Source organism: Heterodontus francisci, chromosome 46, assembly GCF_036365525.1.
Source record: "Heterodontus francisci isolate sHetFra1 chromosome 46, sHetFra1.hap1, whole genome shotgun sequence".
Taxonomy (NCBI): domain Eukaryota; kingdom Metazoa; phylum Chordata; class Chondrichthyes; order Heterodontiformes; family Heterodontidae; genus Heterodontus; species Heterodontus francisci.
In genome coordinates, this window is record NC_090416.1 from 17,726,968 (window position 1) to 17,745,205 (window position 18,238).

Genomic DNA, 18,238 nt, shown 5'->3' on the forward strand with positions numbered 1-18,238 from the left:
ATTATATAATATATACAGGAGTGTTACACTCAGTAATACACAGTGTTATTATATTATATATACAGGTGTGTTCCACCCAGTAATACACAATGTGTTATTATATAATATATACAAGACTGTTACACCCAGTAATACAGTGTGTTATTATATAATATATATAGGAGTGTTACACCCAGTAATACAGTGTGTTATTATATTATAGATACAGGAGTGTTCCACCCAGTAATACACAGTGTGTTATTATATAATATATACAGGAGTGTTACACCCAGTAATACAGAGTGTGTTATTATATATATTCAGGAGTGTTACACCCAGTAATACACAGTGTGTTATTATGTAATATAAACAGGAGTGTTACACCCAGGAATACACAGTGTGTTATTATATAATATATACAGGAGTGTTACACCCAGTAATACAGAGTGTGTTATTATATATATTCAGGAGTGTTACACCCAGTAATACACAGTGTGTTATTATGTAATATAAACAGGAGTGTTACACCCAGTAATACACAGTGTGTTATTACATAATATACACAAGACTGTTACACCCAGTAATAGAGTGTGTTATTATATAAAACATACAGGAGTGTTTCACCCAGTAAAACACAGTGTGTTATTATATTATATATACACAGGAGTGTTACACCCAGTAAGACACAGTGTGATATTATATAATATATACAGGAGTGTTACACCCAGTAATACAGTGTATTATATAATATATAGGAGTGTTACACCCTGTAATATTCAGTGTGTTATTATATAATATATAGGAGTGTTACATCCAGTAATACAGAGTGTGTTATTCTATAATATATACAGGAGAGTTACACCTAGTAATACAGTGTGTCATTATATAATATCTACAGGAGTGTTACACCCAGTAATACACAGTGTGTTATTATATAATATATATAGGAGTGTTACACCCTGTAATACACAGTGTGATATTATATAATATATACAGGAGTGTTACACACAGTAATACACTGTGTTATTATATAATATATACAGGAGTGTTACACACAGTAATACACAGTGTTATTATATTATATATACAGGTGTGTTCCACCCAGTAATCCAGTGTATTATATAATATATAGGAGTGTTACACCCTGTAATATTCAGTGTGTTAGTATATAATATATAGGAGTGTTACATCCAGTAATACAGAGTGTGTTATTATATAATATATACAGGAGAGTTACACCTAGTAATACAGTGTGTTATTATATAATATATACAGGAGTGTTACACACAGTAATTCACAGTGTTATTATATTATATATACAGGAGTGTTACACCCAGTAATCCAGTGTATTATATAATATATAGGAGTGTTACACCCTGTAATATTCAGTGTGTTAGTATATAATATATAGGAGTGTTACATCCAGTAATACAGAGTGTGTTATTATATAATATATACAGGAGAGTTACACCTAGTAATACAGTGTGTCATTATATAATATCTACAGGAGTGTTACACCCAGTAAGACACAGTGTGTTATTATATAATATCTACAGGAGTGTTACACCCAGTAATACACAGTGTGTTATTATATAATATCTACAGGAGTGTTACACCCAGTAAGACACAGTGTGTTATTATATTATATATACAGGTGTGTTACACCCAGTAAGACACAGTGTGTTATTATATAATATCTACAGGAGTGTTACACCCAGTAATACACAGTGTGTTATTATATAATATCTACAGGAGTGTTACACCCAGTAATACACAGTGTGTTATTATATAATATCTACAGGAGTGTTACACCCAGTAAGACACAGTGTGTTATTATATTATATATACAGGTGTGTTACACCCAGTAAGACACAGTGTGTTATTATATAATATCTACAGGAGTGTTACACCCAGTAATATTCAGTGTGTTATTATATAATATATAGGAGTGTTACACCCTGTAATATTCAGTGTGTTATTATATAATATATACAGGTGAGTTACACCCAGTAAAACACAGTGTGTTATTATATAATATATACAGGAGTGTTACACTCAGTAATACACAGTGTGTTATTATATAATATATACAGGAGTGTTACACCCAGTAATACACAGTGTGTTATTATATAATATATACAGGAGTGTTACACCCAGTAATACACTGTGTTATTATATAATATATACAGGAGTGTTACACCCAGTAATACACAGTGTGTTATTATATAATATATACAGGTGTGTTACACCCAGTAAGACACAGTGTGTTATTATATAATATCTACAGGAGTGTTACACCCAGTAATACACAGTGTGTTATTATATAATATCTACAAGAGTGTTACACCCAGTAATATTCAGTGTGTTATTATATAATATATAGGAGTGTTACACCCTGTAATATTCAGTGTGTTATTATATAATATATACAGGAGTGTTACACCCAGTAATACACAGTGTGTTATTATATAATATATACAGGAGTGTTACACCCAGTAATACAGTGTATTATATAATATATAGGAGTGTTACACCCTGTAATATTCAGTGTGTTAGTATATAATATATAGGAGTGTTACATCCAGTAATACACAGTGTGTTATTATATAATATATACAGGAGTGTTACACCCAGTAATACACAGTGTGTTATTATATAATATATACAGGTGAGTTACACCCAGTAAAACACAGTGTGTTATTATATAATATCTACAGGAGTGTTCCACCCAGTAAAACACAGTGTGTTATTATATAATATCTACAGGAGTGTTACACCCAGTAATACACAGTGTGTTATTATATAATATATACAGGAGTGTTACACCCAGTAATACACAGTGTGTTATTATATAATATATACAGGTGAGTTACACCCAGTAAAACACAGTGTGTTATTATATAATATCTACAGGAGTGTTACACCCAGTAATACACAGTGTGTTATTATATAATATATACAGGTGTGTTACACCCAGTAAAACACAGTGTGTTATTATATAATATCTACAGGAGTGTTACACCCAGTAATACACAGTGTGTTATTATATAATATATACAGGTGTGTTACACCCAGTAATACACAGTGTGTTATTATATAATATATACAGGAGTGTTACACCCAGTAATACACAGTTTGTTATTATATAATATATACAGGAGTGTTACACCCAGTAATACACAGTGTGTTATTATATAATATATACAGGAGTGTTACACCCAGTAATACACAGTGTGTTATTATATAATATATACAGGAGTGTTACACCCAGTAATACACAGTGTGTTATTATATAATATATACAGGAGTGTTACACCCAGTAATACACAGTTTGTTATTATATAATATATACAGGAGTGTTACACCCAGTAATACACAGTGTGTTATTATAGAATATATACAGGTGTGTTACACCCAGTAATACACAGTTTGTTATTATATAATATATACAGGAGTGTTACACCCAGTAATACACAGTGTGTTATTATATAATATATACAGGTGAGTTACACCCAGTAAAACACAGTGTGTTATTATATAATATATACAGGAGTGTTACACCCAGTAATACACAGTGTGTTATTATATAATATATACAAGTGAGTTACACCCAGTAAAACACAGTGTGTTATTATATAATATCTACAGGAGTGTTACACCCAGTAATACACAGTGTGTTATTATATAATATCTACAGGAGTGTTACACCCAGTAATACACAGTGTGTTATTATATAATATATACAGGAGTGTTACACCCAGTAATATTCAGTGTGTTATTATATAATATCTACAGGAGTGTTCCACCCAGTAATTCACAGTGTGTTATTATATAATATCTACAGGAGTGTTCCACCCAGTAATACACAGTGTGTTATTATATAATATATACAGGAGTGTTACACCCAGTAATACACAGTGTGTTATTATATAATATCTACAGGAGTGTTACACCCAGTAATACACAGTGTGTTATTATATAATATATACAGGTGTGTTACACCCAGTAATACACAGTGTGTTATTATATAATATCTACAGGAGTGTTCCACCCAGTAATACACAGTGTGATATTATATAATATATACAGGAGTGTTACACTCAGTAATACACAGTGTGTTATTATATAATATATACAGGAGTGTTACACTCAGTAATACACAGTGTGTTATTATATAATATATACAGGAGTGTTACACACAGTAATACACAGGGTGTTATTATATAATATATACAGGTGAGTTACACCCAGTAATACACAGTGTATTATTATATAATATATACAGGAGTGTTACACCCAGTAATACAGAGTGTGTTATTATATAATATATACAGGTGTGTTACACCCAGTAATACAGAGTGTGTTATTATATAATATATACAGGAGTGTTACACCCAGTAATACACAGTTTTTTATTATATAATATATACAGGAGTGTTACACCCAGTAATACAGTGTGTTATTATATAATATATACAGGAGTGTTACATGTTGTGACACACTATTTTATAAAATATATACAGGAGCATTGCACCCAATAACATTTTACATAGGTATGGTGCTCCCAGTAACATTCCTATTTCCCTAATTTTATTAATAACAGGCACTAACTTGGGTCGGGCAGCAGTGAGGAATGCTGAGGATTGCAGGACAGAACTCCCCAGCAGAGAAACCCAATACATCTGACAAAGCACATATTCTGTTCCGTTATTATTCTGGAATGCACCAGCTCAGGCCCTCAGCATCGCTATGAAATTTTGAACCATCAGCATTGTCACTTTTTTTTTTTGCGGTTTGTATCACGAACCAGGCGGCCTTTGGCGTGATCACAGCCTGGAGCGGTGCTGCTTTCCCAGCACAGTTCAGTATGACTACCACACCATTTCTCCAGAGGGACAGATAAGAAACAGAAAGACAGCCCAGGACTTGCAGCATTTTAAAACAAATGTGAACTCACTCCCTATTTTACTCCACTCCTCTTGTCCCAACTCTGTCATTGGGGTACCAAGCCCACAGCCCTTTTCCAGTAATTCAACAACAACTTGCATTTGAAAAGCACCTTTACCATCGTTAAAACATCCCAATGTGCTTCACAGGGTCACAATCAGACAGACTTTGACACCCAGCTACATGAAGAGATATTAGGACAGGTATCCTAAAGTTTGGGCAAATTGGTTTTAATGAGTGGTCTTAAAGGAGGAGGAGAGAGAGGTGGAGAGGTTTAGGGAGGGAATTCCAGAGCTTTGGGCCCCCAGGCAGCTGAAGGCACGGCCGCCAATGGTGGAGCGATGGGAATCGGGGGCGGCGGGGAAAGAGATGCGCGAGAGGCCGGAATTGGGGGAGCGCGGAGATCTCGGAGGGTGGTTGGGGCTGGAGGAGGTGACAGAGATCGGGAGGGGGAGGGGGAGGAGGGAGGGAATTGGGAAAAAAATGGAGGCGTTGCCAGACCGGGAGCCAGTGAGTACAAGCAGTGATGGGTGAAGAGGGACTTAGTGCGAGTTAGGACACGGGGCAGCAGAGTTTTGCATGAGTTTACCAAGAGGCCATTGACAGACAGCTGAATGTCACCTGGGGCCAGGGTGGATTGTCGCAGAGTCTGATCCAGCCCTCACACACACACGGTGATTAGGAGCAGGAACTCTGGCTGATCTGTCCTGTTTGCCCACCATCTAGTCCAGGGTTAACCAAGTCTAACCGTACCACCTCCCCACCCCAGAGAGCAGTCAGCACAGGCCACAAGCAAACCTGGGCAATCTTCCTGCCTCACTCAGCTCAGTTCCACAGCTGCTGGTAGATTACCACCAAGTTTCTTCTGCTGCATCACTCTCGGCCTGTTTTAAACAAGGTGGGAGGCCTTGCCTCAGCAATATTGCAGGCACAGAAACATCTGCGAATGTGGCTCTGTTTACAACAACCAAGAACTGGGCCCAAATTAACCCACAAGCCTCATCCTGAATGCACAGTACGTATTGTGGACAGATTGAAATCTGTAAAAAAAAATGTCTGCAAAAGATTGTTGTCTATAACATGGGGGGGGGGGGGGGGGGTGAAGAAATTCCTTCCCCTCCAACCTCTCCATGAAACCAGTCCCCCCCCACCACCAATTCATCACAGAAACTTTTAGGCCTCGCCTCGTTTTTTTTTCCAAAAATTGCCTGCTCACAACACACACACACACAATACACAAAACAACCCCTCGCTTTAAGAGACAAATCGCCTCTGATTGCGAGGCCGAATAGGCAACGAATTTTAAAAATAATAATAATAAAACAAAAGAAGGTGACTGAGCAATAAAACCCTCCCGGGTTGACCGTCCTGCGTGTAAGGATCGGGTAGCAAGAACACGATCCTTTTTCTGTGTGTGTGTGTGTGTGTGTGAGATGTAAACAGGGGATGAACTGGGTGGATGAAGGCTGGAGATGTCCAGGTTATTGTTCCCAGGTTGGCTGTTGCTACTTTTATTGGATACAATGTTACAATTTGCGGCCCTCGCTACAGTGTCGCAGCTCCCGGCTACAATGTTGCAGTTTCTGGCGACAATGTAGCGGCCTCTCGGGCTGACCCGCTGGTTACTTTCACGCCGCTGACTGCCTGCGTGTGGTGTAGCTGGTGTGTGTTTGTGTGTTAGTGAGTTAGTTACCACCCCACACACACACATCTCTCTCTGGTTAGTTTCACACCGCCCGCCGGCCCTGCATGTTAGTTACCCCCCCCCCCCCCCCACCCCGTCGCTAGTTAGTTTCCTTGTCAGTTTCCTCCCCCACCACCACCACCACAAACCTTACCGTGATGTTACAGTGAATGACCAGGATCTGCTCCTGGGTGACGAACTGACAGCTGATCTCGTCCAGGGAGCCGGAGACGATGCGGAATCTCTCGTGTTTCTGGTGGAAGATCGACTCCAGTAATTTGAGCTCCTGTTTCAGCGCAGAGCCCGACATTTTCTCACCATTTCCGACGGCCGAAATCGTAGAGAAAAAAAAAAATTTAAAAAAAAAAGAGCAACTCCCCCCCCCCCCTCCCCCCCCAAAAAATCTACTGCTCCCCCCTTCTTTTTAAAATAACAAAATCTTCAGGCACAAAAGCACCTAATGGAGATTAGGAAAGAGTAGAGAGAGAGAGAGAGAGAAAGATAATAAGATAAATCCGATTGGGGAGGGAAGGAGGGAGGGTGGGGAGGGGGGAGTGGGAAAGGAGGAAGGGGGGGGAAAGAGATAGAGAGAGGCGTGGAGACAGGAGAATGGAGGGGGTGAAGAGAGAGAAAGAGGGGAAGAGGGGAAAAGAGAGAGAGAGAGAGAGAGAAAGAACCAACTTCTACAGGCGCACAGCCAGGAGGAAACTCGACTGCAGCAGAATCCCCGGGGCCCCAACAAGAAGGGGGGAAAAAACAAAACAAAAATAAATCCCCCCCCTTAAAAAAAACACAAAAAAACTTATTCACAACCCCCAAAATGGCGACGACAACGAGCCGAGGGTCCCGGCGTCCATCCTAATCACGACCAAAAACCCGTGAGATCCAGGAAAAGAGAGAGAGAGAGAAAGAGGAACTGTGGCTCCTTAAAGCGACACCCCACTCTTAAAGCCGCAGCGCCCAACCCGGAAGTCATTTGGATCCACAGACCGAAATGCTGGCAAGCGCGAACGCTTCCCCACCTGCTCAAAGTCTTGTTTTTTTCCCCCCCTCCCCGGAAAAGAATTAAACAGACCCTCTTTTTTGGGTGGAGAGGGAGGGGGAATAACGCACCATGCTGTAAATGTTGGGAGACGTGCTCATAAGCTTGGCTACAAAACAAATTGCAATTCCAGAGCGCTTTTCAAGAGAGATTTGCATTTCTGTAGCGCCTTTCACGAGCTCCCACGAACCATGGGATCTTTGCACCCACCACGTGAGGGCAGACGGGGGTTTCAATTAAAGTCTCATCTGAAAAGGGGCACCTCTGACAGTGTGGCACACCCTCAGTAATGACCCTCCGACAGTGCGGCGCTCCGAGTACTGACCCTCCGACAGTGTGGCGCTCCCTCAGTACTGACCCTCTGACAGTGCGGCGCTCCCTCAGGACTGACCCTCCGACAGTGCCGCGCTCCTTCAGTACTAACCCTCCGACAGTGCGGCGCTCCCTCAGTACTGACCCTCCGACAGTGCGGCGCTCCCTCAGTACTGACCCTCCGACAGTGCGGCGCTCCCTCAGTACTGACCCTCCGACAGTGCGGCGCTCCCTCAGTACTGACCCTCCGACAGTGCGGCGCTCCCTCAGTGCTGACCCTCCGACAGTGCAGCACTCCCTCAGTACTGACCCTCCGACAGTGCAGCACTCCCTCAGTACTGACCCTCTGACAGTGCGGCGCTCCCTCAGTACTGACCCTCTGACAGTGCGGCACTCCCTCAGTACTGACCCTCCGACAGTGCAGCACTCCCTCAGTACTGACCCTCTGACAGTGCGGCGCTCCCTCAGTACTGACCCTCCGACAGTGCGGCGCTCCCTCAGTACTGACCCTCTGACAGTGCGGCACTCCCTCAGTACTGACCCTCCGACAGTGCAGCACTCCCTCAGTACTGACCCTCTGACAGTGCGGCGCTCCCTCAGTACTGATCCTCTGATAGTGCGGCGCTCCCTCAGTACTGACCCTCCGACAGTGCGGCGCTCCCTCAGTACTGACCCTCTGACAGTGCGGCGCTCCCTCAGTACTGACCCTCTGACAGTGCGGCACTCCCTCAGTACTGCACTGGGAGCGCCAGTCGGTATTTTGTGCTCAAGTCCCGGAGTGTGATTTGAACTGACAACCTTCTGGCTCCGAGGTGGGAGTGCTGCCCTCTGAGTGAGAGCTGGTGCATCAGTTCCGGCTTCACTGATGTAGGGGCTGAGGAGCAGTTGAAGTGGGAAATATTGTCCTGGTAGAAATAGGTGATCCTGGTGCCGAACCATGGTTCAGTCAATCGGGAGGAGGCTATTCAGCCTCTTGGGCCTGTCCTGCAATGCTGATCCACACCTTAACTCCATCTGTCTGCCTTGTTTCCATATCCACTCACTCTATCTGTGTCCATTTGCCTTCTGCTACCATCTTACTGTGCCTCCTAACTGATAATTATCTGCAAACCTCAACAACAACGTACATTTATAAAGTACCTTGAATGTCATAAAATGTCCCAAAGCGTATCACAGGACCATGATAAATTAAATATCACACCGAGCCTGATATCCAATCCTCGATCCCTTTGTCCAAGTTATTGTTAAATAGGGGGGGAAAGTTGAGGCTCCAGAACAGATCTCCTGTCACACCCCACCAATCAGGGGTTATCTCCACTCTCTGTCTTCGAGCTCCCAACCAATGGTAAATGGTGGACTGGAAAAAAAAAAACCATTTGGTCCATTGACCCCGTCCCACACTCAAACGATCAGCTGGTCGTTCTCCACCATGATTCCCAAGCCTCCTCTCCTGCCCACCCAAACTTCATCAACAGCTGTTTAATCCCCCAGATGGGGCAAAAGAACCCCCTCCCCCACACTGCCAACCCCCAATGAAACGCCCAAGCCTACTTAGGAAGAGAATAAAATCTGGAAAATTCCTCTTCGCAAAAGCCCCCCACTCCACCCCGCCCCCCCCCCCCCCCCCACACACCCATCCCTCCCTTCGAGGAGTCCATGAGATCTCAATGACTGTGAATTAGAATCACTTCGTATTCCACCTACATTCTGTCCGGGGTGATCTCTGCTCCAGACGGATACTGGTCCAGCCATCTCTGCCCCTGCCTCAGCTCATCTGCTGCCCAAACCCCCCTCCATGCCTCTCTTACTTCGAGATTTGACTCTTCCAATGCTCTCCTGCCTGGACTCCCACTTTCCACCCTCCATAGACTAGGCATCATCGAAATCTCTGCTGCCCCTGTCCTCACTCGCACCAAGATCTATTCAACATCACCCCTCTACCCTTTGACCTACCTCGGCTCCCACTTTGGCAACACCTCGCTTTTAAAATTCTTATCCTTGCTTTCAAGTCCCTCCATGGCTTTGCCCCTCCGTAACCTCCTCCAGTCCCGACACCCCTCCCTATCTCCGTAACCTCCTCCAGCCCCTACACCCCTCCCTATCTCCGTAACCTCCTCCAGCCCCTACACCCCTCCCTATCTCCGTAACCTCCTCCAGCCCCTACACCCCTCCCTATCTCCGTAACTTCCTCCAGCCCCTACACCCCTCCGAGATCCCTGCGCTCCTCCAATTCCGGCCTCTTGGGAATCGGGGAGATTCCCATCACTCCACCATTATCGGCCGTGCCTTCAGCCGCCTGGGGGCCCTAAGCTCTGGAATTCCCTCCCCAAACCTCTCCGCCTCTCTCTCACTCTCTCTCCTCCTTTAAGACTCTCCTTAAACCCGACCTCTTTGACCGAGCTTTTGGTCACCTGTCTCTAATACCTCCTTATGTGGCTCGGTGTCAAATTTTATGTGATAATCGCTCCTTTGTAGCACCTTAGGATGTTTTAGTGCTATATAAATGCCAGTTTTTGTTGTAGCTCTCGTATGACTGTGCAGTGAATCAGCACTGACTTCACAATTCAGCTACTCGTGCGACAATCTTTTGGAAATAGAAGAACCTGCTAACATCCAACATTGAACCCCTTGTGTAACACTGTTGCATAACCCACCCCCCCCCCCCCCAACCCCCTAACCTAGACTGACATGGATGAGACCAGAACGGAGAGGTTATAACTATGACAAAAGGCTGACAGGCTTGGGCTCCATCCTGCAGAAAGGTGAAGGCTCACAGGTGACCTGAAAGAGGCCTTTAAAATTTTGAAAGGTTTTGTTACGGGAGACTTAGAGACGATGTTTTTATTTGCGACTGAGACCAGAACTAGAGGCCAGAAGTATAACAATGTCACTAATAAATCCAATAGGGGAATTCAGGAGAAACCTCTTCACCCAGAGAGTGGTGAGAATGTGGAACTCGCTACCACAGGGAGTGGTTGAGGGGGAATAGCAGAGATACATTTAAGGGGGAGCTGGACAAACACACGAGGGAGAAAGGAGTAGAAAGATATGGTGATAGGGTGAGATGGAGAGGGGGTTCGGATGAAAGGTCACAGAGCTGAAACGTTAACTCTGCTCCTCTCGCCACAGATGCTGCCTGACCTGCTGAGTGTTTCCAGCATTTTCTGTTTTTATTTTATATTGCGTTCAGAGCTGGCTCGTGAGGCTGATTACCGAGTTGGGTCTTGTTTTTGTGTTGTACATTCTCATAATTACACATAAGGTATCTAACTGTTAATATGATCATAGTCCCTCGATTATTTCAAACACCTCTATCAGATATCCCCGGAATCCACTTGCAGAGCTCGGAGATGCAGAGGGATCTGGGTGTCCGAGTGCATGAATGGCAAAAGGTTAGTGTGCAGGTACAGCACGTAATTAGGAATGCTAATAGAATGTTATCGTTTATCGTGAGGGGAATTAAATACAAAAGTAGGGAGGTTATGCTTCAGTTATACAGGGCATTGGTGAGACCACATCTGGAGTACTGTGTACAGTACTGGTCTCCTTATTCAAGGAAGGATGTGAATGTGTTGGAGGCAGTACAGAGAAGGTTTCCTCGACTAATACCTGGAATGGGCGGGTTGTCTTATGAGGAAAGATTGGACAGGCTAGGCTTGTATCCACTGGAGTTTAGAAGAGTAAGAGGTGACTTGATTGAAACATATAAGATCCTGAGGGGTCTTGACAGGGTGGATGTGGAAAGGATGTTTCCCCTTGTGGGAGAATCTAGAACTAGGGGGTCACTGTTTAAAAATAAGGGGTCGTCCATTTAAGACAGAGACGAGGCAGTGGAAGCAGAGTGTTTGAATATATTTAAGGCAGAGGTAGATAGATTCTTGATAAGCAAGGGGGGGTGAACAGTTATCGGGGGTTAGGTGGGAATGTGGATTTGAGGTTACAATTAGATCAGCCATGATCTCATTGAATGGCGCAGCAAGCTCGATGGGCCGAGTGGTCTCCTCCTGCTCCTGTGCATCTCTCACGTACACAGACTGAGCTTTTCAAGCCTGTCTTGGCAAAATTAAGATGTCTTAAGCAGGGTCTGTTCCTTGTGGCACTCCCCTGAACCTTTTTCAAAGCCTTTCTAACAACCACCGTGTGACACTATGTGGCTGAAAGCTAGCTCTGGGTCAAACAGGCTGACTGGGTTTTGCACAGTCTGGATGAACATCGGAACACCCCTCGAGCCATGGCTGATCTGTACCTCAACTCCATCTGCCTGCCTTGGTCCCTTATTCTGTAATACCTTACCCAACAAAAATCTCAGTTCTGAAAATTCCGATTGACCCTCAGTTCAGATTTCCCTCCCCTTTGTGTGAAGAACCACTTCCTGACCTCACCCCTGAGTGGCTTGGCTCGAATGTCAAGTTTATTCCCCCTTGATCTGAATTCCCTTCACCCAGACAAAATAGTTTCTCTGAATCTACTGTATCAAATCCCTTGATCATTTAAATGCCCCAATTAGGGTATCCCTCAACCCTCTAAACTCCAGGGATTACAAAGCCGAGTACATGTAACCTGACCCGATAATTTTAAATCTCCATGTCCCAGTATCATTCTGCTGAATGGTGGGATGTGGTTGATTGTGAGTTGAAGGTTAGAGATGGGGCTGTCATAGCAGTAATTAGGATGGCAAATGGAATGTTGGCCTTTATTACAAGGGGATGGAGTGTAAAAGTAAGGTAGTTTTGCTGCATCTGTACATCCGAGCCATTTCAGAGGGAAGATAAGAGTCAGCCACATTGCTGTGGGTCTGGAGTCACATGTAGGCCAGACCAGGTAAGGATGGCAGATTTCCTTCCCTAAAGGGCATTGGTGAACCAGATGGGTTTTTACAACAGTCGATGACAGTTTCGCGGTCACTATTACTGAGACTAGCTTTCAATTCCAGATTTTCATTTAATTAATTGAATTTAAATTCCACCAGTTGCCATGGTGGGATTTGAACCCCTGTCCCGAGGACATTAGCCCGGCCTTCTGGATTAACATTACCATTACTGCAACTCTCTCCCCATACCTATATCCCTTTGCAGACCCTTTGTGTCCTCACAACTTGCTTTCCCACCTATTTTTGTATTGTCAGCAAATTTGGCTACAATACACTCGGTCCCTTCATCCAAGTCATTATTGTAGATGGTAAATAATTGAGGCCCCTGATCTGATCCCTGTGGCACCCCACTAGTTACAGTTTGCCAAACTTAAACCAAGGCCCCGTCTGCCTGGCTCAATATTTATCCTGCCTCGTTCCCTCCATTACAAAAGTACTTCGTTGGCTGGAAAGCGCTTTGCAATATCCTGAGGTTGTGAAGGACATTTCTAATGCAGACTGCTATGTAAACTTGGCATGTTTTAACTGCACCCCGTTACCTGTGGTGACACCGCAGCACTCCTGCTAGTGGGAGGGTGCTGGTGGGACTGCTCTCACCTGGTTCCATTCCTATCTATCTAATCATAGCCAGAGAATCACTGGCAATGGCTTCTCTTCCTGCTCCTGCACTGTTACCTCTGGTGTCCCCCAGGGATCTATTCTTTGTCCCCCCCCACCTCCCATTTCTCATCCACATGCTGCCCCTCGGCGACATTATCTGAAGGTGCAACGTTAGTTTTCAACTGGACGCTGACAGGACCCGGCTCTACCTGATCACCAGCTCTTTCAGCCCCTCCGCTGTTGCTAAGTTTATCAGACTGCTTATCCGACATCCAGCGCTGGATGAACAGCAACTTCCTCCAATTAAATATTGGGAAGACTGAAGCCGTTGTTTCCCGTCCCCGCTCCCAGCTCCGTTCCCTGGCCACCGACTCCATCCCTCTCCCTGGCGACAGTCTGAGATTAAACCAGTCTGTTCACAACCTTGGTGTCATATGAGATGAGCTTCTGACCTCCATCCGCGCCATCACAAAGACTGCCTATTTCCGCCTCTGAAACATCGTCCGACTTCGCCCCCTGTCTCAGCTCATCTGCTGCTGAAACCCTCATTCATACCTTTGTTACCTCTAGACTTGAGTATTCCAACACTCTCCTGGCTGGTCTCCCATATTCTACTCTTCGTAAACTTGAGATCATCCAAAACTCTGACGCTCATGTCTTAACTCGCACCAAGTCCCGTTCCCCTCTCACCCCTCCCTATCTCTGTCACCTCCTCCAGCCCCGACAACCCTCCCAGATCTCTGCGCTCCTCCAATTCCGGCCTCTTGACCATCCCCCGATTCCCATCGCTCCACCATTGGCGGCCGTGCCTTCAGCTGCCTGGGGGGCCCTAAGCTCTGGAATTCCCTCCCTAAACCTCTCCGCCTCTCTCTCTCTCTCTCCTCCTTTAAGACGCTCCTTAAAACCGACCTCTTTGACTGAGCTTTAGGTCGCCTGTCCCTAATATCTGCTGATGTGGCTCGGGGTCATAACGCTCCTGTGAAGTGCCTCAGGAAGTTTTATGATATTAACAGTGCTGTATAAATATAAGTTGTTGTTGCTGCTGCACCTGAAAATTACATTTTATGAAGCCATTTCCTGTTGTAAATTACTATGTCAACATTTTCCATTCAATTTTGCAGTGCAAACTGTCACACTGTAGTTACAGAAGCTGACCAGTAGATGGTTTGTTGGAGTGAGTTTCTGATATCTCTTTCCCAACTCTTGTTATTAAAAAAAACTTAACTTTCATCAATTGATTCTGCCTAATCATGCACAACTTACTGATAGGCATCAAAAATCTTGCAGAAGAGTAGTTTCCTGTTGGTAACATACTCACTTCCTGTAACACAGCATTCATGGCTTTTCTGCTATGCCGCAACTTTACAATTGTTGAAGTCCGTCAGATTTCTTTCACAAGATCTGCAGCCCTGTGTTCCTTCTACACAAGTCAAACAAACTCACCTCCAGGCAAAGTGACTCTGTGGGAATGATCTCAGTAAACGTAGAGCTTAGTTTAGTGGATGGCTGGGGGGCTGGGGGAGGATTTCCTATGGGGATCCTCCACTCTGTCATGGGAAACTGCTGACACTGGGCCTGCACCACCACTGCCCTTACCCCCCCGCCATGCCAGAGCTGCTACTCTTCCTCCTGGTCCTAAACTTCTACTAATCTTGGTCCTGGGTACCTCCACCTCACACACAGTGCTGCCCGGGGCGACCCCAACTGTGCAAAGTCTCAGGATGACATCAGTGCCGAGGAGACTAAAATCATCAGATGGGAGGTGACAGACCTGAAACGTTAGCTCTGCTTCTCCCTCCAAAGATGCTGCCAGACCTGCTGAGTATTTCCAGCAATTTGTTATTATTTCAGAGAGGTCCCAGGCGTGATTTAAATCCTCAAACTGTCCGTGGTGGGATTTGAACTCAAGTTCTCTGGATTACTAATCCAGAATAAAGAGTACACTGTGGCACCCTGACAATCGGCCTCAGTGCCCTGGACTAGGTAAAGAAAATAAATCACCCCGACTTCCCACAGCCAATCGCCATCCAGTCACCCTGCTGGAAATATCAGGTATATGGGCATCACGTTGAGGATTGGCTGGTCAAGCTCAGTAAAATATCCTGTCGTCACGAGATTCAGACATGTAGAACAGCAGAGATCAGCCAGTCCACATATAACCCATACCCCGGTGAGAGTAAGTGTGTGGAACCTGTACCCCAGTGAGAGTCAGTGTGTGTGGAACCCGTACCCCGGTGAGAGTCAGTGTGTGTGGGACCCACACCCCAGTGAGAGTCAGTGTGTGTGGAACCCGTACCCCGGTGAGAGTCAGTGTGTGTGGGACCCACACCCCAGTGAGAGTCAGTGTGTGTGGAACCCGTACCCCGGTGAGAGTCAGTGTGTGTGGGACCCACACCCCAGTGAGAGTCAGTGTGTGTGGAACCTGTACCCCAGTGAGAGTCAGTGTGTGTGGGACCCGTACCCCAGTGAGAGTCAGTGTGTGTGGAACCCGCACCCCAGTGAGAGTGAGTGTGTGGAACCGGTACCCCAGTGAGAGTCAGTGTGTGTGGGACCCGTACCCCGGTGAGAGTCAGTGTGTGTGGGACCCACACCCCAGTGAGAGTCAGTGTGTGTGGAACCTGTACCCCAGTGAGAGTCAGTGTGTGTGGGACCCGTACCCCAGTGAGAGTCAGTGTGTGTGGAACACGTACCCCGGTGAGAGTCAGTGTGTGTGGGACCCACACCCCAGTGAGAGTCAGTGTGTGTGGAACCTGTACCCCAGTGAGAGTCAGTGTGTGTGGGACCCGTACCCCAGTGAGAGTCAGTGTGTGTGGAACACGTACCCCAGTGAGAGTCAGTGTGTGCGGAACCCGTACACCAGTGAGAGTCAGTGTGTGGAACCCGTACCCCAGTGAGAGTCAGTGTGTGTGGAACCCGTACCGCAGTGAGAGTCAGTGTGTGTGGAACCCGTACCCCAGTGAGAGTCATTGTGTGTGGAACCCGTACCCCAGTGAGAATCAGTTTGTGTGGGACCTGTACCCCAGTGAGAGTCAGTGTGTGTGGAACCCGTACCCCAGTGAGAGTCAGTGTGTGTGGAACCCGTACCCCAGTGAGAGTCATTGTGTGTGGAACCCGTACCCCAGTGAGAGACAGTGTGTGTGGAACCCGCACCCCAGTGAGAGTCAGTGTGTGTGGAACCCGTACCCCAGTGAGAGTCATTGTGTGTGGAACCCGTACCCCAGTGAGAGTCAGTGTGTGCGGAACCCGTACCCCAGTGAGAGTGAGTGTGTGGAACCGGTACCCCAGTGAGAGTCAGTGTGTGTGGAACCCGTACCCCAGTGAGAGTCATTGTGTGTGGAACCCGTACCCCAGTGAGAGTCAGTGTGTGCGGAACCCGTACCCCAGTGAGAGTCAGTGTGTGGAACCCGTACCCCAGTGAGAGTCAGTGTGTGGGAAACGTACCCCAGTGAGAGTCAGTGTGTGTGCAACCCGTACCCCAGTGAGAATCAGTGTGTGTGGAACCTGTACCCCAGTGAGAGTCAGTGTGTGGGGGACCCGTACCCCAGTGAGAGTCAGTGTGTGGAACCCGTACCACAGTGAGAGTCAGTGTGTGTGGGACCTGTACCCCAGTGAGAGTCAGTGTGTGTGGAACCCGTACCCCAGTGAGAGTCATTGTGTGTGGGACCTGTACCCCAGTGAGAGTCAGTGTGTGGGGGACCCGTACCCCAGTGAGAGTCAGTGTGTGTGGGACCTGTACCCCAGTGAGAGTCAGTGTGTGTGGAACCCGTACCCCAGTGAGAGTCATTGTGTGTGGGACCTGTACCCCAGTGAGAGTCAGTGTGTGGAACCCGTACCCCAGTGAGAGTCCGTGTGTGTGGAACCCGTACCCCAGTGAGAGTCAGTGTGTGTGAGACCCGTACCCCAGTGAGAGTCAGTGTGTGTGGGACCTGTACCCCAGTGAGAGTCAGTGTGTGGAATACGTAACCCAGTGAGAGTCAGTGTGTGTGGAACCCGTACCCCAGTGAGAATCAGTGTGTGGAACCCGTACCCCAGTGAGAGTCAGTGTGAGGAACCCGTACCCCAGTGAGAGTCAGTGTGTGTGGGACCCGTACCCAAGTAAGAATCAGTGTGTGTGGAACCCGTACCCCAGTGAGAGTCAGTGTGTGTGGAACCCGTACCCCAGTGAGAGTCAGTGTGTAGAACCCGTACCCCAGTGAGAGTCAGTGTGTGTGGGACCCGTACCCAAGTGAGAATCAGTGTGTGTGAGACCCATACCCCAGTGAGAGTCAGTGTGTGGGAAATGTACCCCAGTGAGGGTCAGTGTGTGTGGAACCCGTACCCCAGTGAGAGTCAGTGTGTGCGGAACCCGTACCCCAGTGAGGGTCAGTGTGTGTGGAACCCGTACCCCAGTGAGAGTCAGTGTGTGGGAAACATACCCCAGTGAGAGTCAGGCTGTGTGGAAACCATACCCCAGTGAGAGTCAGTGTGTGTGGAACCCGTACCCCAGTGAGAGTCAGTGTGTGCGGAACCCGTATCCCAGTGAGAGTCAGTGTGTGTGGAACCCGTACCCCAGTGAGAGTCAGTGTGTGGGAAACGTACCCCAGTGAGAGTCAGTGTGTGTGAGACCCATACCCCAGTGAGAGTCAGTGTGTGTGGGACCCGTACCCCAGTGAGAGTCAGTGTGTGTGAGACCCACACCCCAGTGAGAGTCAGTGTGTGGGAAACGTACCCCACTGAGAATCAGTGTGTGTGGGTCCCGTACCGAAGTGAGAATCAGGGTGTGTGGAACACATACCCCAGTGAGAGTCAGTGTGTGGGAAACGTA

The 18,238-nt window shown here is 46.3% G+C and overlaps 1 protein-coding gene across 3 annotated transcripts in view; it reads right to left on the reverse strand.

Moving 5' to 3' along the window:
• Nucleotides 1-7,520, reverse strand: part of LOC137356927 (ubiquitin-conjugating enzyme E2 Q1) — a 56,698-nt gene extending 49,178 nt beyond the window's left edge. For 2 of the 3 annotated variants that reach the window (XM_068022780.1, XM_068022781.1), the window contains exon 1: nt 6,765-7,520. In XM_068022780.1, coding sequence (XP_067878881.1) covers nt 6,765-6,920 — 156 coding nt within the window. In that variant the 5' untranslated portion in view covers nt 6,921-7,520. The remainder of the gene's footprint in view (nt 1-6,764) is intronic. The other variant, XM_068022779.1, reaches the window with a different exon arrangement.
• Between the last annotated feature and the right edge of the window lie 10,718 nt (nt 7,521-18,238).